The sequence below is a fragment of the Halichoerus grypus genome, chromosome 1 (assembly GCF_964656455.1).
Source record: "Halichoerus grypus chromosome 1, mHalGry1.hap1.1, whole genome shotgun sequence".
NCBI classification, from domain to species: domain Eukaryota; kingdom Metazoa; phylum Chordata; class Mammalia; order Carnivora; family Phocidae; genus Halichoerus; species Halichoerus grypus.
Genome location: NC_135712.1, coordinates 214034915 through 214058369, shown reverse-complemented (window position 1 = coordinate 214058369; position 23455 = coordinate 214034915). Strand labels below are relative to the sequence as shown.

General features: G+C 59.8%; 1 protein-coding gene across 6 annotated transcripts in view; it reads left to right on the top strand.

Annotated features, from left to right (window-relative positions):
* Positions 1-23455, top strand: part of NFIC (nuclear factor I C) — a 69120-nt gene that overhangs the window by 14303 nt on the left and 31362 nt on the right. For all 6 annotated transcript variants that reach the window (XR_013442223.1, XM_036116096.2, XM_078057532.1 and 3 more), the window contains exon 2: positions 1909-2440. Coding sequence is in view for 5 of the 6 variants with exons in the window: in XM_036116096.2 (XP_035971989.1) it covers positions 1909-2440 (532 nt within the window). In the remaining variant the exon portion in view is untranslated. The remainder of the gene's footprint in view (positions 1-1908; positions 2441-23455) is intronic.

Genomic DNA, 23455 nt, shown 5'->3' with positions numbered 1-23455 from the left:
GGGGCCTCACACAGGCCCTGAGACCCTGTGGGACCCCCAGGTCAGGTCTCCGCCCCTGTCTGGGCCTTGGATCCCATCACGCAGTGGGTAGCAGAGCCCTGGGCCTTCCCCTGTGTCCTGGAAGATTGTAAGCAACCGGAATAATCGTAACAATGTCAACAATAATACTAAGAGTCTAGGGCAGCCTTTCCAGAGCTGGGCGGGGAACGGGGAACGGGGCTCATATCCCGGGAAGAGCTAGCGCTCCTGTTCTGGAAGCCCGCATGGCCCAGGCAAGAGCGGAGACGTGGAGCCCAAGGTTCTCTTTGTCTTCCTTTCTCCTGGAGGCTGAGAAACCAGGTCCCAGATGTTCTGCAGAGTGGGTTCCCCTTGATGAGAAACGGAGAGATGAGACAGCCCTCCCACCCCCACAGGAGGGGGCAGGGGTCTCCCATGGCGCCATGTTGCTCTCAGGGGGGCCCAGCCATGGCTGCTATTGTTTTCATGGGGACAGTTCTATGCCCCTCATGACTCAGTCCCCTCCTCTTGGGGCCTCAGTTTCCTCATCTGTAAAATGGGTGTTGTGGCCTCCCAGCAACACCAGTTAGGCATGATAGGGGGGTGGGGGTTGAAGTCACAGGTCTGGCCAGGCCTCAGAGCCTCCCCAGGCCTCAGATTTTCCGTCTGAATGGGTATGTCGGGGGGCAGCCCCAGGGGCCCCTCTCCCCAGCTCTGAACCTCCAAGGCCAGCTCCCCTTCTCTCGTGTGTTCTGATCTCTTGCCTTCTTGGGCCTCAGCTTTCTCAGCCCCTGCAGTGGGGTCTGCGCAGGAGCCTGTCCTTCCAGCAAGCTCTGACATCCAGGCTGCCCTAGTCCTGGCCCGTGGACCTCCGTGGGGCCTTCCTGCACCGCTGGTCTATAGGAAGGCCCCCCAGACCTCATTTTTTTTATTTGTGCCAAGGGCCAGTACAGGTGGCCCTCGGACTGCTCGCCCCACAATCTGGTGTCAGCTTTCTTTGCTGACAGGGACGCTCTCGGAGCCTGGTTTCTCCTGCAGCCGTCCAGCAGCCTCTGTGTGCTTGGCCCTGCTCTAGACATTGGAGTTCATACTTTATTTTTATTTTATTTTATTTATTTATTTGTCAGAGAGAGAGAGTGAGCGTGCACAAGCAGGGGGAGGGGCAGAGGGAGAAGCAGGCTCCCCGCTGAGCAGGGAGCCCAACACAGGGCTCGATCCCAGGACCCTGGGACGCTTAATCGCCGGAGCCACCCAGGCGCCCCTCGAGCTCATACTTTAGTGCAGGAGTTTGCTAACTACAGGCCTGGGGCCCAGTGCCTGCCACCTGTTTTTGTAAATAAAGTTTTATCAGAACGCAGCCATGTCCATCATCTGTGTGTCATATCGAGGGCTAGTTTGGCGATGCGGCACTGAGTTGAGTAGTTGCAACAGAATGGAATACTCACTATCTTGTTCTTTAAGAGGCTTTCAGACTGGGGTTTGCCGCCCCCCGTCCTAGTAGACGGCAAATAGGTCCATAACATCCCCGTTCTCCTGGCCTCACTTTTCCCCGTCTGTACAATGGGCTAGCCCCCATCAAGCATCTGGGGACCCTCAGCTTGGCCTGTCTGTATATTGGGGTTCAAGACAGCCCTCCATGAACTTCTTGCCTTGGCCTGCGCCTCCCACATAGTCCAGGCCTCTGGTTCCCCACTTCCCCCACTTGGGCAAGGGGTTCACGCCTCTCCCCCATACACTTCTGCTGGGTCCCCTCTGGCCTCGACTTCTCCCCAGGAGGTGAGCAGGTCTGCAGTGGCCCCCTGCCCACAGGCGCCTGGGGCCTTCCTGGGGCCTCCAGGCCTCAGTCTCCCGGGCTGGGCAGTGGGCCACGGTCCCCAGCGCCTCCTGACCTCTGGCCTCTCGTGCCTGCAGGATGAGTTCCACCCGTTCATCGAGGCGCTGCTGCCTCATGTGCGCGCCTTCGCCTACACCTGGTTCAACCTGCAGGCGCGGAAGCGCAAGTACTTCAAGAAGCACGAGAAGCGCATGTCGAAGGACGAGGAGCGCGCCGTGAAGGACGAGCTGCTGGGCGAGAAGGCCGAGGTGAAGCAGAAGTGGGCGTCCCGGCTGCTGGCCAAGCTGCGCAAAGACATCCGGCCCGAGTGCCGCGAGGACTTCGTGCTGGCCATCACGGGCAAGAAGGCGCCGGGCTGCGTGCTCTCCAACCCCGACCAAAAGGGCAAGATGCGCCGCATCGACTGCCTGCGCCAGGCCGACAAGGTGTGGCGGCTGGACCTGGTCATGGTCATCCTCTTCAAGGGCATCCCGCTGGAGAGCACCGACGGCGAGCGCCTGGTCAAGGCGGCGCAGTGCGGCCACCCGGTGCTCTGCGTGCAGCCCCATCACATCGGCGTGGCGGTCAAGGAGCTCGACCTCTACCTGGCCTACTTCGTGCGCGAGCGAGGTGAGGCGGGCGGGCGGGCGCGCCCAGGGTCTCGGGGTCGGGGGTGGGGGAGATGTACGCGCGCTCGGGGGCCCCGTGGCGCGGGGGAGGCCGCCCACGCGCGTCCGGCTGGGGAGGTGGTTCAGGTGGGGACCGAGAGGGGAGGCAGGTGCAGTGGGCGGGGCTGAGGGGGGCCTGCCGGCCTGCGCTAGGGCAGGACAGGCACCTGTGCTGTGAAGGTCTGAGGGGAAGACGTACGGTTCAAGGAGAGTCTGAGGGGGGAGGCGGTGTGTCCAGAGTGTTCAAGGTAAGAGGCAGGCCCTTGAGATCTCGGGAGATGAGACCCTGTCCCAGGAGGATGAGACCCTGTCCCAGGAGGTCCCAGGGGCAACATAAGGCCTTGTTGGGAATAGGGGTGAGGACAGCACAGCGACCAATGGGAGAGAGAGTCTTATCCCCCCAGGAAAAGCTGAAAGAACACTGGAGTTGGGCGCTGTGAATGCTAGTTGATCAACTCTCAGACCTTCAGCAGAGGCCTGACAGGTCCCACCTTTGTGCTGAGTGGGAAGCTGGGTGCTGTGTGACTTTGGCTAGGTTACCACCCTCTCTGGTCCCCTGTGTTCCTGGCTCTGGCTGTTCTAGCTGGGTGTTTGCTGGCTCCATGGTCAGTGCCCCACGTGGAGACCAGCAGGGTCTGTGAGGGTGGGGAAACCCATGGCAGCCTCCTGGAGAAAGTGGTGCGGCAGAGCCGAGCTCTCCGGGGTGGCGGGACAATGCTGAGTGGGGGGTGTCCCAGAGGCTTGGCAGCCTGGGCAAAGATGTAGAGGCAGATCCCGGCCTCTGGATGTCAGCAGGGCTGGTGGCCCAGGGCCGGGCCTGGCTGGGAGGGCGGTGGGCCCTGCTGCTTCCTGGCTGCGTGTCCACCTTGCGCCTCAGTTTCCCCCATCTGTCAAATGGAGGTTAACAGAGTCCCTAGCTGGATGAGGCCCCTGGGGAGTCGCCAGATCATGCATGTAGCATGTGAACACTGACCTGCCACGTGGCAGGTGTCATCTGGGAATGTCTTCGTGTGGACAGAGTCAGGTGTGCTCATAGAACCTAATGGTCACATGTCACATGCCCCACCAGTGCCACCCCCCACCGGGGCTGAGTCTGGTGCACACGTGGGTACACACCTGGGGGCTGCCTGAGTGTGTCCGGTGGGTACACCCAGGTTGCAAGCCCAGCCCCGGCAGATCCCACAGGCACCCACTACCAGAAACAGACGGAAGGAAGGCTGCGGGAGGGGCGGTGGGGGGGTCTAGCGGGGACAGACTCAGGGCTCACTGCCCAGGGGCCACGTGTAGCCCTGCCCTTTGTGGCCTGTGTGACTTTGGTCACATCACAGTTCTGTTTCCTCTGTGAATGGGGGTAACCACCGCACTTCTCCTAGCGATGGGGTAAGGATTAGATGAGGTTGTAGGGCTCCCAGTCTCCAGGGTGTGTGGGAGGGAGAGGCAGTCCAGTTTCCCAGTCTTGACCTTGATTCCTTGACCTTGACCTCTTCTGCCCCCGCCCCCACCCATGAGCCACAAACCCACTGGGGCTGGGAGCAGAGCGGCCTTAGGGACCGAGGAGGCAGAGGGGTGGACAAGGTGACTGGCTGTCCTGGGCAGGGGGCAGGGGTGGCCTTGGGGGCTGCAGACGCATTACCATGCTGGTCCAGGCCTCTCCCACCACTTCCATCCTCTGAGCCTGGCCCTGCCCCCACCTCCTCCGCGCTGAGCTGATAAAATTTTGAAGCGAGTTTTCTGCTGGTGTCAGCACAATCTCCAGGCGCCTCCCCTCCCCCAGCCTGCCCCCTCCCCCCTCGGCTCAGCAGGCAGGCTGGGCCTCCAGGCTTCCCCAGACACCTTTGTGTCCCACTGCCATGCCTTTGCCAGCCAGTCTGATCGGCCTCCTCGCTCGCAGGCTGGGGAAGGTCAAAGCTGTGCCCGCCCCTGCTTCCAGCGGGCTCCATCATCCCCACGGGGAACCCCTGCTCAAACTGGCCCCAGCCGACCCAGCCGCAGCTGGGCTGGGCGTGAGGGGAGGGCCGATTCCAAGCCCGACTCAGCCGCTGGCCAGCTGGGTGATCCGAGACAAGTCGCTGAACCTCTCTGTGCCTTCTTTCCTTGTCTTTAAAATGGGAAGCTCAAATTAGCTGCCTGGTTGGGTCCTCGTGGTGAGTGCTCAACAGACAGCCCTCACGGAGGCATGAGGAAACGCCAGGCTCCGGGCGAGGGCTCCTCGGGCCCCTATTCTTAAGCCCCTGTCCCCGCCGCTACCATCCTGATCACGGTTACCATTTGCCAATTCCACGCCCGTGCTTTGTTGCTCCCCGTGCTGGGCAGGCCTTTCCCGTGTGGAAAACTCCTGCGTTTGCTTCAGAACCCCAACTCCTAACTCCACTTTCTCTCTGCTGGGCATTTTTTCTATCCCATTCTGTCCACAGCCCAGCAAGGCAGGAATTGCTGTTGTACTCATGTCACAGGTGAGGAACCAGGGCTGGCGAAGGAAACAGGGCCTGACTGCCCAAGGTCCCAGAGCCAAGGGAGGGCGGGGGGGGGGGGGGGGGGTGTGGGTGCAGGCAGCTGCTGTTGACGACAGCCCCCAGCCCTCCACCCCGGATGGTGGTGGAAGAGGATGGAGGTGAATCATGGGGTACAAAGTGGGCAACCCGGCAGCCTTGTTGGCACCCCGGGGCTGGGGCTGTGTTCTAGGCTCCCGTGGACTGGGCTTGCCCTCCAGGACCCCCAGCCTCATTCTGGGTCCCAGTGAAATCTCTGTTCTTGGTCAGGCAGGTGTCAGTCCGACAGTGGAGAGAGCTGGCTGCCCGCCGCCCTCCTCCTTCCGTCTGTGGGTCCCAGGGCTGGAGGGGGTCGCAGCCTGGGCCGCAGCACAGCACCCCCTTCAGCCAGCGCCGCTGGGATTTGATGAGGAGGCTGGGGACGGAGCTCTAGGGATGTGCGTGCAGGGTGGATGTTGGGGTGGGGCACTCCCTCCAGCTGCACGGCTACCACCTCTGATGTCAGCTGGGGGGGACCGCTGGTGCGTCGGATACGGCTCCTCAGAGCAGACAGACGTGCCTGGAAGCACCACACTCAGCTCTGCCCCGACCTAGGACAGGCCTGGCAGCCCCCAGGGAGCCGTCTCTCCTAGGGGTCAGGTGGACGGACGGGGGTGCTCCCAGCCCTCCATCCTCAGGTTTATTTGGGGGGATGGGGGAATGGGGATGAGCTCTGAGAAGGCCCTTTCACCCCTGGGGCTGCCAGGCCGGTCAGAGGCTGGGGCACCTCCTGGGGCTGAATTTGGCTGCCCCAGGCGTCCATCTGGAGCCCTAGGGCCCTGATTCCAGGGGCTGGCCTCAGTGTGTGCCCTGGGGGCAGCCTAGGGGCCAGCTGGGGGGGGACCATGATGAGGGGGTGATGTGAGCTCTGCTTTGGGGCGCAGGGGGCTGCCTGCTAAATGGGTGCAGTGGGTGGGGTGCAACTGAGTGGGGGGCCCGGAAACTGACAATTCACAGTTCAGTGAATAAGAACAACGGCAGGAAAACAAAGCAGGGGCAGGGTGTGGAGAGGAGTGGGGAGGGGGGCGCCCCAGACCGAGGAGAGTGAGGAGGGAGGGAGGCCCCAAGGAGGTGGCTCTTGGGATGAGGCCTGAAGGAAGTGAGGGAGCCACAGAGGGATTTGCGTGAGTGCAGCAGGCATGGGGGCACAGCCAGTGCAAAGGCCCAGGGGCTGGCATGGCCCAGAGCCTGAGGAGCAGAGCAGGAAGGCCTCCGGGGACCTTCAGAGGGGGAGGCGAGGCCTGCCGCGTGGCTTCCCGGTGAGGGTGATGGGGAGGCCAGGAGCCGGCGAGCCCGGCCCTCCTCCACCTGCCTTGCATTTGGGAGGGAGCCTGGAGGAACCAGGGCCCAGAGAGGGAAGCCGCTGGCCCAGCCCTGAAGCCCAGCCAGGCTTCCCCGCCCCCTCTGGCGGCCTGAGAAACCTGAGGCGCGGGCGGGCGCGGTGCCAGGGCCGGGCGGGGGAGGGGCTGCCAGGCCCGCCCGCTCCAGCAGCTGCCAGCCCGCCCCGAGCCGCCAGCCCAGATGGTGCCCATCTGCTGACGCTGACGCGGGCCGGCCTCCCGTTCCCGCCTTGTGCGGTGCCAACCTCCCAGCATGGCGCTGTGGGCAGGGGCCGGCTTGGGAAGCTTGCAGCTGCTGGAGGGGCTCCCCAGGGTGCCCCAGGGAGGGTCCCCGAGCCCTGCTGGATGGAAGCGGGAAGCAAGCAATAGCAACAGCAGCAGCAGCAAACACATATTGCGTGTGCCAGACACCGTGAGCCTGGTTCTGAGCTCATCCCACATTTTAGCTCATTTAATTCTCTCCACCATCCTGCGGGAGACGGACTGTTACCTTCTCCCATGCACCAGGTAAGGAAACAGGCCCAGAGACCATCAGCCGCTTGCCCAAAGTCACACCGCCCCTGAGAGGCAGAGCAGAATTAGAACCCACAGGATCCTGAGTCCTCCAAACCCCGAAAGGAAAAAAAACCTGCAAAACACTTTGGAGGTTACCAGGTGACATCCACACCCTCCCGGTTGTGCTGCCGATAAAAAAAAAAAAAAAAAAAGGAGGTGCTGAATACACGGTGAATAAATGAATGAATAGCAGTGAACCGCGTTGAAGAGCCCACCGTGACCAAGCCTGGGGACCAGGGTCACCATGAAGTGCACCCTGGGTCTGGACGGCAGTTTGTGTCCATGCTTGCTTCAGGCCATGTGAGACGCATTCTCGTCTCCAGCCTTGGTTTTCCCATCTATAAATGGGGAGCGTGAGAACCGCATCCACCGCACTGAGGACCAGAGGCAGTGATCCTCAAAAAGCATACAGGAAGCACTACATAAATGCTCAGTCCCTTCCCGGATCCTCTTCCCCAGCCCCAGGAGACGGTCGGTGGTGAGGGGCACCTCAGTTCTGCTCTGAGACCCTAGGCTTCGTTCCTCCCACCCAGGGAGCCCACGGGGGCACCTGTGACCCAGGACGGGCTCTCCACTGGCAGCCAGCCGTGTCACCCGCTCCAGGTGTCTGGGCAGCGGAGGGGTGAGGGGCTCCTGGCAGCCTGGGTTCCCCCGGGGCCGGGCAGCCAGGTGTACGGGCCGTCTGTGCAGGGAAGGTGGCCGCACCGGGGTGAGGCCCAGACGCCAGCTGACGGCCTATTTATAGCGATGGCAGGCCTCCAGGCTCATGGTCAGCAGCGAAGAGACACCCAACAGGTGAGGGTTCTGCTCACAGAGCAGGCCGGGAGCCCGAGGGGGGTGCTGGCAGTGTCGGGGCGCGGTCTGCAGCCCGACGACCCAGGTTCAAATCCTACGGCTCCTGCGTTGCATGGCCCTTGGGTAAGTGACGTCCCTGCCTGGGCCTCAGTTTCCTTCCCTCTCGAATGGGCATGATAAGAGCATCCTGTGCACATCGCCGGGCCCTGTGGGGTTAAATTAGGGAACGCATGCGGAGTGCTAGAACATGGGTGTACACAGTAAGCACTCAAAAGTGATATGTTGCCTTAGGAAGGGACCCTGACACCTGCCACGACGCGGAGGGACCCCGAGGACACTGGGCTCAGTGAGAGAAACCAGACCCAGAAGGACACATCCCGCAGGACCCCACTCCCAGGAGGTCCCCAGAGGAGTCCCGTCCACACAGACAGAGAGGAGAGGGTGGGAGCCGGGGCTGGGGCAGGGGGTGGGGAGTCCGTGCTTCGTGGGGACAGAGTCTCCGTGTGGGGAGATGGAACGTTCTGGAGACGGAGGGTGGGGTGGCTGGAACATTCTGGAGACAGGACCGTGTGAGTGTGCTTCATGCCGCTGAGCTGTGTGCTTAGAGACGGTTACGATGGTGAATTTTATGCTGTGTATTTTACCCTCACGGAAGCCATTACTTGTTGCCATTAATGATAACTAGTAATGTATTCTATATGTATCATGTCACGATAAATAATTCGTAAAAGTATCAGCTATGGTGATATGATAACAGTGATTATTACCCTCAACGTGCTTGCGGTTCTCGTCCCGGCTCTGCCCTCTGGCCCGCTGGGCAGCCTTGGGCAAGTTAGCACCCATCTTTGTGCTTCTGTTTCTTCTGCAAAATGAGCGGAGGGAGTGTCTGGTGATGGAAACGGAGACGGCATCTTCGAGAAAGCAACCTCTTAGCACATGCTGAGCGCTCAGAAAGGGGGGAGTGCGTTTGTGAGTGAGTGCTCCCCTGGAGGTGGTGTTGCACCCCTGTGGCCCAGGCAGGGGTGAGGAGGCTCCAGAGGCCGCCCCGCGGCGTGCCCTGCTCCACACGTCCACCCGGCGGGGCAGGGCCCGGCTCCCCGAGGAGCCAGCACATTGCACCTGTGGTGGCCATCCCCGGCGTGGCGGGGCTGCACTTGCCACCTTGGCCCTCTGCCCAGCGAGCCCAGGGGAGGCTGAGGGCAGCTAGGGACATCCCTGGCCCCCCCCCCCAGCCAGCTGCCAGGCCAGCCCCTCTTCCTCCAGCTGGGTGTGGGCAGGAAGTCACAGATGGTCAGAGTTGGTGAAGGATGAGGGAGGGGGCATATGGGGACACTGCGTGTCTTGTCCAGATGGGGAAACCAAGGCCTGGGGGGGGCATTGCCCCGGGCTGCCACATAAGGGCCCTTCCTCTGGTCCATCCTGTCCCATCTTGTGCTCCAGGCTGATTTGGAGGGGTGTTGGGAGGTGGAAGTCAGGGGGGGACCCTGGGGCCTCAGGGAAAATGACTTGCATGTGGGGAGGGGGGCTCTAGAATGCCAGAGCTGAGGTGGCTTCCAGACCCTCCAGGAGGCAAGTTCTGGAATTCCCAAGGCCTGAGTTCTAGAATCTTCAGAGCTGGGATCGTCACCATCCAGGCAGTTCTACAATTCTCCTAGGTTGGGGGCACCTGGGGGGCTCAACGGGTTAAGCATCCGACTCTTGATCTGAGCTCAGGTCTTGATCTCAGGGTGGTGAGTTCGAGCCCCGCATAGGGTTCCACGCTGAGTGTGGGGCCTGCTTAACAACAACAACAAAATTCTCCTAAGCCAGCTTCAGAACAGCTCCATCCAGTAGAATACAGTGTGAGCCACATAAATAATTTCACTTTTTTTTTTCCTGGTATCCACACTTAAAAGTATAAATGTACAGGGGAAATTAGTTTTAACTACATATTCTGTTTGACCCGGGACATCCAAAATGTTGTCATTTTGAGACATGATCAGTATGAACAAGTTATTGAGATGTTTGACGTTATTTTATTTGTTCTCAGTCTTTGACATTCAGCGTGTGTGTTGCGCTCACACCCCGATTCTGACTAGCCACGTGTCAGGGCTCAGAGCCACACGTGGACCGGGCGGCTCCGCTCCAGAGCATCTGAAGTCTAGGCAATTTCAAGGCCAATCTCAAATCTGCTCCCAGTTGGATAGATGAGAATGTAAGGAGGGATTCTAGAACTCCCCAGCTGGTTTCTTGAAAATCCAAGGAGTAGGTTCTAGAAGGTCTCACCGTGGGTCTTTTGATTATAGAAAGGCAGGGTCTCTTCTTGTCAGCACTGCTGACATCGGGGCGGACCAGTCTCTGTGGGGGCATCCGGGGCACTGTGGGGGCCAAGCAGCACCCCCGCCCCCACCCCTGTGATACCAAGAGCCCCCTCCCAGTTGTGACAACCACAAATATCTCCAGACATCACCAGATGTCCCTCACCAGGATCATCCCAGTTGAACCGCTATGGTAAGGGAAACCTTAGAATTCTTTGAGGTCGGGCTGTTTAACGATCCAGGAAACAGTTCTAGAGCCTTGATCAGCAAGCTGATCCCTTGATCTAGAATTCCTGAGGTGGGTTCCTGAGTGTCTAGAAGCAGGGTCCAGAATGTTTTGTGTTGGGTTTTTGCTTACTAAGGGACGAGCTCCAGAATTCTGCGAGTTGGGTTCTAGAACACCCTAAAGCGGGTTCTAGCATTCTTCGAGGGGAGTTTTTTTCAGCATCTGGGAATAGATCTCACATATACCCAAGCTGGGTTCTCAGGAGTGTGAGGATTCCCAAACTGTGAAACCTGTCAGCACTTCTCCGGTCAAGTATTGATTTCATCAATACTCAAGAAACCCGTTAAGTGTATTCTTGAGCACTGGGGGCAGGTTCCGGAATTCCTCACGTTGGGTGTTTGCACGCCCAAGGACAGGCTCTGGAATTTTCTTGAGCTGGGTTCTAGAACTCCCATGGTTAGGTTCTAGAATTATCTGTGTCAGAGATCCGGAAAGCTCAGGTCGGTCGAGGAAGTCTGTCCTAAGACCAGGTGACTGAGCAGAGTATTTCAGAAAAGATGCTTACGGAGGGGAAGGAGGTAGGTTTTAGTTTCTTTGAGGTTCCCTCCAGACTGGCGGAGGTAGGGGCTGCCTTCTTGGGGGCAGCCAACTGGATGGGGGGCGAGATGTTTGGGAGCATTTTGTGGGGGTGTGTGACTTTAAAGAACCTAAAACCAGGTAGTCCCAGGAATAAGAATCGAGATTTCATTTGATCCCCAGCAGATGTCTGTTGCTTTTTGGATGCGGGGACATGGAACCCTGGGTGTGTTTCCGGAGGCTGTCATGGGGCCAGGGGACACCGGGGCAGCCCCTGCCCACAGCTGGAAGGGTGCTCAGGAGGTCCTCAGTTAAGGCAGCGGCTGTCCTTGGAGACCGTGACACCTGATGGGAGGCAGACTTACATGCGAGCGTGTCAGGGCGTTGGGGCGCTTGTGGGCATCTCGAGGGCTCATGAAGTTACACCCAATCGGCAGATGTTCGGTTCTGTTGGCACGGTTTCATTTTATCCTAATCCCACATTTAACAGTTGGGGAAATTGAGGCCCAGAGAGGTAAAACCACTGGCCTGAGGTCACGTAGCTAAGAGGCAGAGGTCTGGTAGATCTGAGGGCCCACAATGGTCCCCTGGGAAGGGGCTGTTTGAGGTGTGACAGGGACCTCCCCAGAATGTCCCAGGATCCCCCCCTTTGGGCTTACAGGACTTTGGTGCTAGTGAGTGGACACCGGGTTCAGTGGGCTCAAGGAGCACCTTTGGGGGCTGCACCCTGGCTAGGGGTTGGGCCGGCCTCAAACTCTCAATTCAGGGGAACCAGGGAGGCAGGTGATGCAGCCAAGAGGCCCGGTGTCTCTCTCTGGGTCTCTGTCTCTCCGTCTCCATTTCTCTGTCTCTCTCCTAGTGCCTGTTTCTGTCTCTCCGTCTCTCTCTCTCTCTGTCTCTGCTCACCCCGAGTTTGTCCCTGCCTTTGCCAGTCTCCTCCCTGCCTCCCACCCAGGCCAGCCCGTGGGCTGCCCGGAGGTGGCAGCAGCAGCTGAATGGGCCCCTTGTTCCTGACCACACCCGCCCCTTGGGGTAACCCCGGGACAAGCCCTGGCAGCCGGCTGCCTTAAAGGGGCAGTGCCCAGAGAGAAGGGGAAGGAGAGGGGCCGCCTCCACTCCCGAGCCACACCCCTCCCAAAGATGGCAGAACTGATATTTGTGTATGTTGGGGGGGGTGCCATACCCAGACACCCCCGGGCTCCTGTGGTCAGATGGGGGGACCGGGGGCTGGGGGGGCCTGCCTGGGGACGGAGACGGTGCGTGCATGGTAGGGCTTGGGTTTGACCTCGGACAAATCCCGGCTCTCTGTGCCTCAGTTAGTTTCCCCATCTGTCTCTGGGGCTCCTCGCGTCCGCCCTGGGGCTCGGGCAGACAGAACAGTTATCTGGGCCAGAATGTGGTATACAGTCGGCGCTCTTCCCGAGCCGGTGGGGCCGTCCTACAGCACCTGAGCCCCGGGCATTCCCCTCGCAGGGCCTGTGGCTTCGGGTAGAGCAGGGCAGTGGCCGTGGGTCCTGCCAAGAGGCAAGCTGGTTAATAGAATTAAAAGGCTTTTAGAGCTTGCCCAGTGCTGAGTTGGGCCCAGGGCTGCATTTATGGAGTACCAGCTGCACACCAGGCCCTGTGAGAAAGGCCCCACCCGCAGCCCCGTTTTGCGGAGGAATTCGGAAGCTGAGGCCACACCATCCACATTTCACCGCAGGCCAGCCACCTGCATCCTCCGCTCGCGGCTGGGAAGCGTTGGGCTGCTCACTGGCCCTCTCTGGGGCTCAGTCTCACCTTCAGAGCAATGGGAGCGGCCCCTGTCCACTCGCAGACTGGAAGCCTTTCTCTTGCCCGCACAGAGGACGCCGCGTCTGCGAGTCCGGGGCATCCCCAGGGGCCCTTGAACAGGGCTGCACCCGGTGGCCACTCTGGGTGGCCTCGGCGCTCCTGCGCCCCAGGCCCGGCCCCACAGACGGCCCGGGACAGGTTGCTGCCGGATGGACAAGCCTGTTCCCTGCTTCCTTATGTAACCAGGTTATGCAAGGGCAGCTTACATAAGGGGAGGCCGGGCCAGCGCCCAGCTGGGGAGGGGGAAGCTCTTAAAGGGGCCAGTGTCCCCTGAGTCTCCCCTCCGGGGCCCCCCCGCACTAACCCACACGGGGGAACCTTATCAACCGGCCGATTCCGGGCTCGTCACTGCCACCTTGCCATCATTATTATTACTGCTGTTGATGTTGTTTACGCTTGACTCTGTTCTTTCCCAGCCACAGCGGGTCAGCCGCTGGGGCACAAAGCCCTGGCTTGGCCTGCTTTGCCCCTGACGCTCGCTTAGCTCCTTCTCTCCCCGGGCCTCAGTTTCCCCGCCTGTGAAATACGCTTGCCTCGTGGGGTTGCCGAGGGAGAAATGAGTTAAGACCTGAGAGAGGTCTGGGGCAGCACGGGGCACATACAAGCTCAGTGCTCAGCCAACAGAACCACTTTGTAGTCAGGAAGTGTGATTCAGTGCTCGGTGTGGGCCAAGCACGGCTCTGGGTCCTGGGGGCACCGCAGGGAGTGAGACAGGACCACAGCCCTTGTGGGGCTCGCAGTCGCTGGGGGAAACAGACAAAGGCAAGAATGAAATGTTGGTTGGTGATGAGGACTATCAAAAAAATAAAGGCAAAAGAATAGAGATGGGGGCTATTTGCAGGGAGGGGGCCCTGTCTGAGCACCTGATATCTGAGCTGGGACCTGAGGATTGAGGAGGAGCCAGCTGTGGGAACAAATGTGAGGAGAGAATTGCAGGTGGGAGGAGCAGCCTGTGCAAAGGTCCTGGGGTAGCACTGGGCCTGGCGGTTTTGAGAGCAGCGAGGAGGCCGGTGCGGCTGGAGCAGAGTGGGTGAAGGGTAGAGAAGGGGGGGGAGGGGATGGGGCAGGTGTGATGTGCAGGGCCTCAGGGGCTGCTGGGAAGACTTGGGCCTTTACCCCAAGGAGGTGGGAGCCCTGGAGGGCTCACAGGCGCCCTCTGGCCACTGTGGGGAGCACGGACGCTAGTGGGAAAGGGGGTGGTGGGAGTTGAGGGACCCAGGCCACTGCACAGGTTCAGGAGAGGGATAATAGAGGCAGAGGCAGGAGGCCTATTCCTAGTTCGTTCCCTTGGTTGCCAACCTGGGCTCGGTGGGGCTGTGCAAGTTGGTCACCTGGATCGTGTGCCCCTTCTGAGACTGGCACTGGCCCTCCTGCCCCCTGCCTGCAGCCGGGCACCTGCCTGGGCATATGCGGGGGAGTGAGGGTTGAGGTGAGGGCAGGGTGCCCCCGACATGCCCAGGGCCTCTCCTGGAATTGGGCACTGCTGTCATGCAAGCTGGGTATGATCCCGGGAAGTCCACGGGGCTCCGGGGGGGCCGGGAGGGCTGCTGCCGGGTGCCCAACCCCAGCACGGCAGCATTTTGCCCATCTTCATCCCCATCCTCGCCACAGGAGCTCAGGCCAGCACCCACCCTGCTCGGCGCCTCAGTTTCTTCATCTGTGAAATGGGAGTGATAATCTGTAACTGTCGAGTGGGTTCAATGAGCACCTAGCAGACAGTAGGTGCCTTTGCTGTGATCAGCAGCAATAAGGCAGGAGGCCAGAAGGGAGAGAGCCTGCCGGCATGGGAGGTGTGCAAGTGGAAACCCATAATACTCCCTGAGGTGGGCCACTGGGCGGTTAACTGACTTGCCCTCTCTGAGGCTCTGAGGCCCTGTTTTGTTCCAGCGAAATGGGGCCACACACCCAGAACCCCCTGTGCATGGCCAGATTCCAGCACAAAAAGGTGTTGAGGCGGATGTTATGCTGCCCCAGCCCCCATGTGACAGCCGGAGAAACTGAGACCCAGAGTGAACAAGGGGCTAGCGGGGGGGGGGGGTCATCTCACCATGCCCCGGGAACAAGAAGACACCTCTGGAACAGGTAGCCTGGCTCCAAGCCACTCACCGCGCCTCAGTTTCCAGATCCGTAAAATGGGCACACTCCTAGGCTCAGTAGGAATTACTGGGCTCCCAGGGAAGAGGCTGCAAGGGTTGATCTGGCCAGCCTGAGGTTCTGGACACATCCTCCTGGGATGCTGGGGAGATTAGTGGGGGATGCCAAAGCAGCCCCCCCCACAACCAGTTCCCCTTTGCTGCTAACTGAAGGGGTGAGAGCAGATTCCTGGCGGCTCCTGAATCAGCTCAGGTCTTCCAGCTGATGGAGGGGGTGCCGTTGTAACTAAGCCCCTGTGCCCCGGAACCTCAGCCCCTGCCTGGCCCTGGGGGGAGCTGACCTGGCCTCATCCACTCTGTGGAAGGACTGGAGCGAAACCATCTCACCCACCTCAGACCTTGGCCCATTGTGCCCCCCGCCAGACCCAGACACATTTAGGGAGGCAGCGGGTGGTGGGCTAAGCCCCCTGTGCACGTTGGATGCTGGTTGTAAACCTTCTCGGGCACCATCAGCCCCTCTGTAAATCTGTATGTAGCTCCTGGCATTTAAGCACTCAACACATGGAAGTTGTGATGATTATTTTCATACACTAGTCTCACTCCCCACAAGCCCCTTCTGTGCCTGGCAAACTCCTACTCACACATCAAGGCCCCAGCTCCAGTATCCCCTCCCCCCCCCACCGAAGCCTTCCTGGGCCCCCAGGACAGATTCCAGTTACTTCCTTGGGCTTCTCCAGCTGCAGGTCCCTCCCTCTGATATTCAGGACGAGGGGCAGTTGGGGGACCTACTCAAGAGAGGATTTCTGCTGATCCCCAAAGGACCCAGGGGACTAGATGGGCAATGTTTGGGTGACATTCCACACTCAGCCCTGGGCCTGCTGTCAGAAACCTCTTGTCTCACACCGATTGGGGTCTACATCACCCTCAATCCAGTCTTTCCCTCCGAATATCCCCCAATTTTCCCAACACTCCTCTGATTCCTTTGACAAGCATTTATTCTGCACCTGCTGTATGCCAAGCCCTATCAGGATAATTCCAGTCATTCACACAACAAGCAGGTATTGAGTGTCTGCTGTGTACCAGCCCCTGCTGGAATAATCATCACTTGTCTGCAAGCATCGATTGAGTGCCAACTCATGTGAGCATCGATTGAGTACTGACTGTGTACCAGGCTCCCGGAAGAGTGGTCTCAGGAAGGCCAGGGGAGTAGAAAAGTCTTCCCAGTGACTCCCCCTTTGGGCTTGGGCCCTCGAGTTTCCAACCTCCTCCAGCATTCGAGGCAGTGGGTTTAAAGTGTGGGCACTGGAACCGGGGTAACTGGGCTCTGATCTGCCTGTCCCCTTACTGGTGGTGAGATTTGGGCCAAGCCCCTGCCCATCTCTGGCCCTCAGTTCGCCCCTCTGTAAAATGGAGTGCCCAACATCTGAGGTGTTTGCACCTCAACATTCACTTTGTACAGAAAAGGAAGGAGGCATGAAGAGGGCCTGCAACATTCGGGGCCCCCTGCCTCCTCCCAGGCAAGGCTGGGATGGGACCCATTCTACCAGCCCCACTCCAAGGCCAGGGTGCTTTCCCTGGAGGCCCAGAGAGCGGCAGCGCTGGCCTGCTCCCACACAGCCCGGGACAGACTCTGGCCTGCTCCGGAGCCCGCCCTCGGTGCCCGCCTCCCTTGGCAAGGCTGCTGGCCTCCGGCCTCCCGACTCCCCTGGGGGCTGCTGAGTCGGTGGTGCGGCCCGAGAAACATGCGAAGCAGGGCTGAGCTGGGAGGGGCCGTGGCTCCTCGGACGCCCCCCTGCCTGGCCCGGTGCCCCCCCAGCCCGCACCCATTTTTGGGAAGAGGGTGTTCTCCGGCATTCCCGCCCGGCTCCGTCCACCATGCGGCCACAGATGGTGCTGGGGCCGGCCCGTCCCCTCCCGGGCCGGCACATGTGTGCTCAGCGCGGGCACATGTGGCCCCCGAGCTCCCCGCCCAGCTCGCCCCCCGGCGCCCCCCTCCGCCGCGGCCACTGAAGCGGGCCTGCCAGGGAGGCGGGAGGAGGCCCTGGCTTGGCTGCTGGAGAAGCCAAGAATTTGTTCCAAATGTAAACAGCAAGTTATTTTAAGTCTGCCCCCCTCCCCGGGTGGCGTTGACACATTTGACATTGGAGGGGACCAGGGGAGGAGGCTGCGCGTGTGGGTATTTTTAACCTGTTTTTCACGGCCCCGGTGCCACCCGGAGTGCGGAGCGCCAGCGCCGGTGCAGGCCGCGGCCCCGTGTGCAGGGCCGCCCGGCTGGCACGCGCGCTGAACCCCTCGGAGGCCCCCGAGCTCCCCGCCCAGCTCGCCCCCCGCCGCCCCCCCCGCCCCAGCCCCGTGCCAGCCCGCGCCTCCTGCGCGGACAAAATGGCCGCCAAGGCCGGCAGAAGCATCTGGAACCCGGGGGAGGGAGAGTGGAGAAAATGGCCGCCTGAGCAATGATGTCATAAGGTGGCGTGGCCGCCAGAAGCGTCCCGGGGTGGGACTAGTCCCGGCCTGCAGGCCTCCAGGGGGGCCCTCTGGCCTGCGGGGACCTCCCCGCCGGGTGCTCGGGCCAGGTGCCCCGAAACAGCCGGGCCAGAGCTCTGGCGGGGTGTCCTGGACTCCCCAAGTGCAGCCCAAGGCCTCGGGCTGGAGCAGCCGGCGGCGCTGGGGAGGCGGGGGGGCGGTGGAGGGCCGCTACCCTGACCCACTGGCCCGAGGTGGCCACGGACGCCCGGCGGGGCCGGAGCCAGGCCACGGAGCAGGCCAGGCGGTGGGGGAGCTGGGCTGGGTGGGAAGAAAACAGAAACTTTTCTTTGAAAGTGACTCCGAAGCAGGTTGGCTCGGGCCCAGGCAGCCGGCGGCAGGGGAGAGGAAGAGGGAAAGTGTGGTCCAGACTCGAGGAACACGCGGGTCAGGAAGCGCAGGGCGAGGGAGGCCCGGGCGGAGACCGGAGTCCAGGAGGTCACCCGGCGGGGCCCTCTCTTGCCTCTCGGGTCCCCTGGAGACCTTCTTGTCGGCCTTTCCCAGACCATTCCCCGGGGGCCGATGAGCGCATGCCTTGGACGTCCAGCATCTCGCTTTTTTTCCTTTGATTTGTCCAAGTGGCCCCTGGAGAGGGGGTTTGGGATCCTCTGTACGGAGATGTGGGGGCTCAGAGAGGGAAAGTACTTCTGTGGAGGTCACACAGCCGGTCGTTGTCGTCGTCATTCCTGGGTTTGGGAGTCTGTGTTCCGAGCCCCTGGGGGCACTGCAGGGGGAGCCCGGATTTGTGCCGGAGTTCCTTGCAGCTCAGGGCGGTCTACTGTTGCTGCCACACTCCCAGCGAAGTCCAAGGTCAGTTTAGCCTGAAGCCCTCCTTCTGCGGCTCGAGCCCCGGCCCTCCTTGGAATGCCGGAGACAAAACCCTTGACCGTGAACTTTGTGGGGCAGGACTTCGGGTCTGTTTTGTTCGTTGCTGTGTCCCCAGGGCCTAGAACAGGGCCTGGTACACAGTAGGTGCTCAATGCGTGCGTTGAATAAAAGAATCACAGTTTCGTCTTCTGCTTGGATTTGCGCAGACACTAGTATGGGATGGGGGTGGAGGCTCAGGGGCATGAAGCTGGTTGTCACATAACTGGACATACATGGGAGTCTGTTGTCACACTTCTTGGGAGGGACACAAGGAAGTGGATTCCCGAACTTCTCCGACGTCAAGCCCAGATCCTGTGCCCTGGGGCTGTGGGCACATAAACCACATTTGAGCAGAGACCTGAGTAAAGTGAGGGGATGAGCCAGGCAGGCATTTACAGGAAAGGCATTCCAGGCAGCTGGTACAGCCTATGCAAAGGCCCTGGGGCAGCACCGGGCCTGGCGTGTTGGAGGACCAGTGGGGAGGTGTGTGTGTGCATGTGTGTGTCCGCAGCAGAGTGAATAAGGGGAGAGAAGGAGGAGCGGAGGGCAGGGGGGCCAGTTTAGGCAGGGCCTTGGGGACCATGGGGAGGACTTTGGAATTTCATGTATTTATAGACCCAGACTCAGTCCAGTGTGATGGGGGCTAGGGCACAGGTTTGGACAAGGGGCCAAGGGAGAGGGTGTTCTGGAGAAGGAGATCTTAGAACTCGGCCGGGGAAGGTGGCTGGAGCTTGCCCGAGGGGTGGGGGGCAGGGAAGGCGCATGGCAGCAACGAGGAGGACAAAGGCCAGGGTCGTGTGTACGGCATGGCCTTCCAGGACAGAGAAAGTTGAACCTGAGCTGGCTAATGTTTAAAAATGGCTGGTGACACTCGGGAGCTGGGAATTCCAGGGCCTGGCTTTGGTTTCCTCTCTCGCTGGCTGGTGTTGGGAGGCAGACGTGGCAGCCCAGCAGAGCCAGCTACATTTGGACGCCCGCTAAGGTTGGAACGTAAATCCGGCTCGCTCGCTCCCCGGGCAGCCCATGCCGGCCCAGCAGACATGCTGCAGGGCCCGGGCGGGAACCCCAGGCTCTCCCGTGTCCTGCCAGGTTTTAAAGAAGTATCACTATGATTTCATCAGGTCCTGTCCTTTCTACATCCCAACAAGAAATTAACGATGACCCCTCTGTCTGTCCCCAGGCCATCACCCTGGGCCAGGCTGGTAAGTCCACTGGGACACCTGCCCGTGCCTGGTCTCCCAGCCCCCAAGATTCTAGAATTCACCCAGCAGCCAGAGACTTTTGTGTGTGTGTGTGTGTGTGTGTTTTCTTGTGGTTAAAAAAACATATAACGTAAAATGTACCGTCTTTTTTTCTAATTTTTAAATTTTATTATGTTATGTTAGTCACCATCTTAACCATTTCTAAGCACACAGCTCAGCGGCATGAAGCACACTCACACCGTCCTGAGACCACCCCCACCCTCCGTCTCCAGAACGTTCCATCTCCCCACACGGAGACTCTGTCCCCGTGAAGCACGGACTCCCCACCCCCTGCCCCAGCTCTGGCTCCCACCCTCTCCTCTCTGTCTGTGTGGACGGGACTCCTCTGGGGACCTCCTGGGACTGGGGTCCTGCGGGATGTGTCCCTCTGGGTCTGGCCTCTCTCACTGAGCGCAGTGTCCTCAGGGTCCCTCCACATCATGGCAGGTGTCAGGGTCCTTCCTTTCTAAGCCTGGATCTTGTTCCCGCGTGGGGATGGACCGCACCGTGTGTATCCTTCACACGCTGAGGGACACTGGGGTGGCGTCCATCTGTGGTGGCCGTGCCCACAGGGTGCGAATATCTGTGGGGAGTCCCTGCTTTCACCTCTCTGCAGTAGATACGCAGGAGTGGAACTGCTGGGTCATGTGGGGACCCTGTGTTTAACTTTCCGAGGAAGCGGCCTCCAGGGCGGCCGCCCCAGCTCACGTTCCCGCCACCATGCGCCATGCTTCCAGATTCTGTGCAGCCCCCTGGCCTGTGGTGCTGTCGAACCGCGTGGTGCTCGAGAATCAGGCCTGAGCGTCTCACGGCAGCCACGTGGCCTGAGCGGCCCAGCTCTCTCCCCTTTGCCCACCAGGTTGGAGCCACACGGCCTGTCTCCGGTCCTCAGACATCCTATGTTTATTCCTGCCCCAGGGCCTTGGCACTTGCTGTGCTTCTGCCCAGCTCCTAGGACCCCGTTGCTCAGAGGGGTCCCGCCTGACGTCTGTGTCGAAAGTCTCCCCAGAGCCACTCTCTGTCCCCTCACCCAGCTTTATGGCCTTGCTGGAACGTAGAACCATGCAAAATTATCTCCGTCTTCTTCTGTGTGTTCACTTCCTGTCTGTCTCTCCCTCCCTTGGCACTCTGCCATCCCCCCCAATGCCTGGCGAGTAGTAGGTGATCACTAAACATCTGTGAGGTCAACGTCTGGTGGTGCGTTGATCTCCCAGTTAAGAGCGGCGGAAGTTTGAGCCACCAGGATGAAGGGAGTTGTCTGGTGCAAAGGGGTGGGTGCTCCCTGGCGGGAAGGGCGGGGACCGGAGGCCCGGCGGCGCCTTTGTCATGGGCTGGGACAGACCAAATTTGGGCTCATGGCCATGGACAGGAAAGAACAGTTTGTACACTCCGTCAGTGGGATCCAGTTTACATTTCTATTGTCACCACGATCATGTGCTTGTTTGAGCAAAAGGCTACAGGAGGTGGTGACGTCCTGGCTACACATGAACACCCCACGGACCTGGAAAGTCGGGAGAACTGGGCTCGGTCCAGCGCAGGGAGTCACTTGCAATACACCGTAGTCAACAGCCAGAGTGTCGCTTACACGTGCATGTGTGTGGTTAACTATGCTTCGTTCAGGTGCTAAAGAGCCTTGTGCGCCTCGAAGAGAAGGAAGCCTTTGAGGAAGGTCCCAGGATGATGGGAGAGTGTTGGCCATGTAGATGCTGAAGGAACAAGAGTTCCAGGCAGAGGGTGCAGCCTGTGCAAAGGTCCTGGGGGCAGTGGCTGCCTGGTGTATTGGAAGAACAGCCAGAGGCCCGTGTGGCTGGAGTGGAGTGGGCAACAGGGGAGAGAAGGAGGAGGGGAGGGCGGGGACGGGACAGGGCAGGTCTTGCAGGGCCTGGGGGGCTGCGGGAAAGGGGAGCCCTGGAGGGCAGTTGGCAGAGGAAGGACTAAGTTCATTTAAACTCTGAGTTTGGAAAAACGCTGTCACCAAAATGGTATTTATCCCCTTATCTGCGATGGGCCCTTCCTCTTCTGGAGTGCCTCAGATTTCAACCTCACACCCGTAAAGGAAGGCAGCACTTGAGAATGTTCGCTTTACAGCTGGGGAAACCGAGGCTCGGAGCGGGGAGACGTGACCAGTGCGAAGTCACACGCCGGGCTGTGCCAGGGCCGGGACTCAGGGGCAGGGTTCGTGGCGTGATCAGATGGGCACGGGAGCTGCCGGCCCTTCCTCAAGCCCCCAGTGTGTTTTAAAGGCTCTGGAAAGCCCACAGCTGCTCCCAGACGCCGAGAGGCCCGCACTTTTTGACCGTGACGCCCGTGCTTGGTCAGGTCTGGAACCACAAGCGTGGGTCACGGGCGGCCACGTCCTACTTCAGTTTTTACCCAGGAGACACATCCGTGTTTTCCTCGTGTGGAGAATACCTTCTGAGCAGCACCGAGTGCCAAGTGGGAACGCCTGGTCTGAGGTGGGCTGCAGGAACGGCGTGGTCAGGGCGTGGGGGCGGGGCAGGGGGAGTCGACCAGGTCCCGAGGAAACTCGCAAGCAAACAGCATTTTAAAGCTGGCAGTGGACGTGGTCTGAAATCCCACATGATGTTCACTTATATATGTTTCCAAGAGAGGAGCAGATAAAACCGGTCAGCTTTCCTTGCTGTGTGGCCTTGGGTAACTTACTTACCCTCTCTGGGTAACTCCATCGAGGGCTGCTCCAGGGTGTCAGAGCAGATTGTCAGACGCATCGCCTGACGTCTGGAGCGTGGGGTGCGTCCGTGCAGGGCAGGTATCACTGGCCTGTGCAGTAGGGTCGGGGGACTCTGCTGAGATGGGGTGTTTGTCGGCGGAGACGGAGCAGGGAGGCACGAAGGATTTCTGCTGCCCCTCGCCATCCCCAGCACCACAATTAAGGGCACAAGGGGCCTTTGGCAGGGGCAGAGGAATAGGGGACCCCAGCGGGGGGGGGCTTTAGCTGACTGGTCAGAGAACAGGGTCCAGACGCCGGAGATCACCCCAAACTACCAAGAGAGGGATCCTGGATCCTGCTGGGCCCCACCTCTGTCAGCAGCACGGGAATCAACGGGAAGCCTGATTCCAGGCCCGTCGCCGTTGGCTGAATATGCGGCTGCCTAGCTTGTGCCTCGGTTTCCCTATCTGGCAGATGGGGACGAGAATTGAATGTCCCTGCTGGGGGAGGTTTTTGGTTTGTTTGTTTGTTTGTTTGTTTGTTTTTTAAGTCAGGGTAAGCTTTTTAAATAAGTTTTTAATTCCAATCTAGTTAACATACCGTGTTGGACAGGTTTCAGGGGTACAATATATAATGATTCAGCGGTCTCAGACGTGACTCAGTGCTTGTCCTGATAAGTGTGCTCCGTAATCCCCTTCACCTGTGTCCCCCGCCCCCGGCCCCCTCCCCTCTGGTGACCACCTGTTTGTGCTCTACAGTCAAGAGTCCGTTTTCTGCCTTGTCTCTCTTTCCGCACCTCCCCCCCCGCTTGTTTATTTTATTTCTTCAATTCCACGAATAAGTGAGATCATATGATATTTGCCTTTCTCTGGCTGACTTATTTCCCTGAGAGCGTTATACTCTCCAGCTCCATCCATGTTGTCCTCCTGGGGGAGTTTTGAAGATTAAATGAGTCAGTGGAGGTGAAACTTGCGGACCAGTCTAGTCAAAGAAATGACTCACTAAGTATTAACTATTGGAATGGACCATTTCACACGGAGTGGCCTTATCAACCCTCCCAGGAACTCCAGCTTAAGCCCCGCACCCTCCAGGAGCTGCCGCCCACGTCTCCCGGTGGCTTAGCCTCCCTTGCACTTGGCACAGCCTGAGATTCTCCTCCTCATTTATTTGCTTACTTGGTCATCGCCTATCACTCCCCCATTAGAACGTGAGTGCCATGAGGGCAAGGCCTTTTGTCCATCTTGGTCACTGCTGTGTCCCCCAGGAGGTGCTCAGCAATCAGTTCCCTTCAAAAGGAAAGGAATAAGGGTAGTGCAGTTCACATCCCATTTATGGATGAAGAAAAGGATGCTCAGAGATGTCAAGAGCTCGCCGGACGACATACGGCTGGAAGTCAGCCGACTTTCAGTAAAGGCCCAGATGGTCAATATTT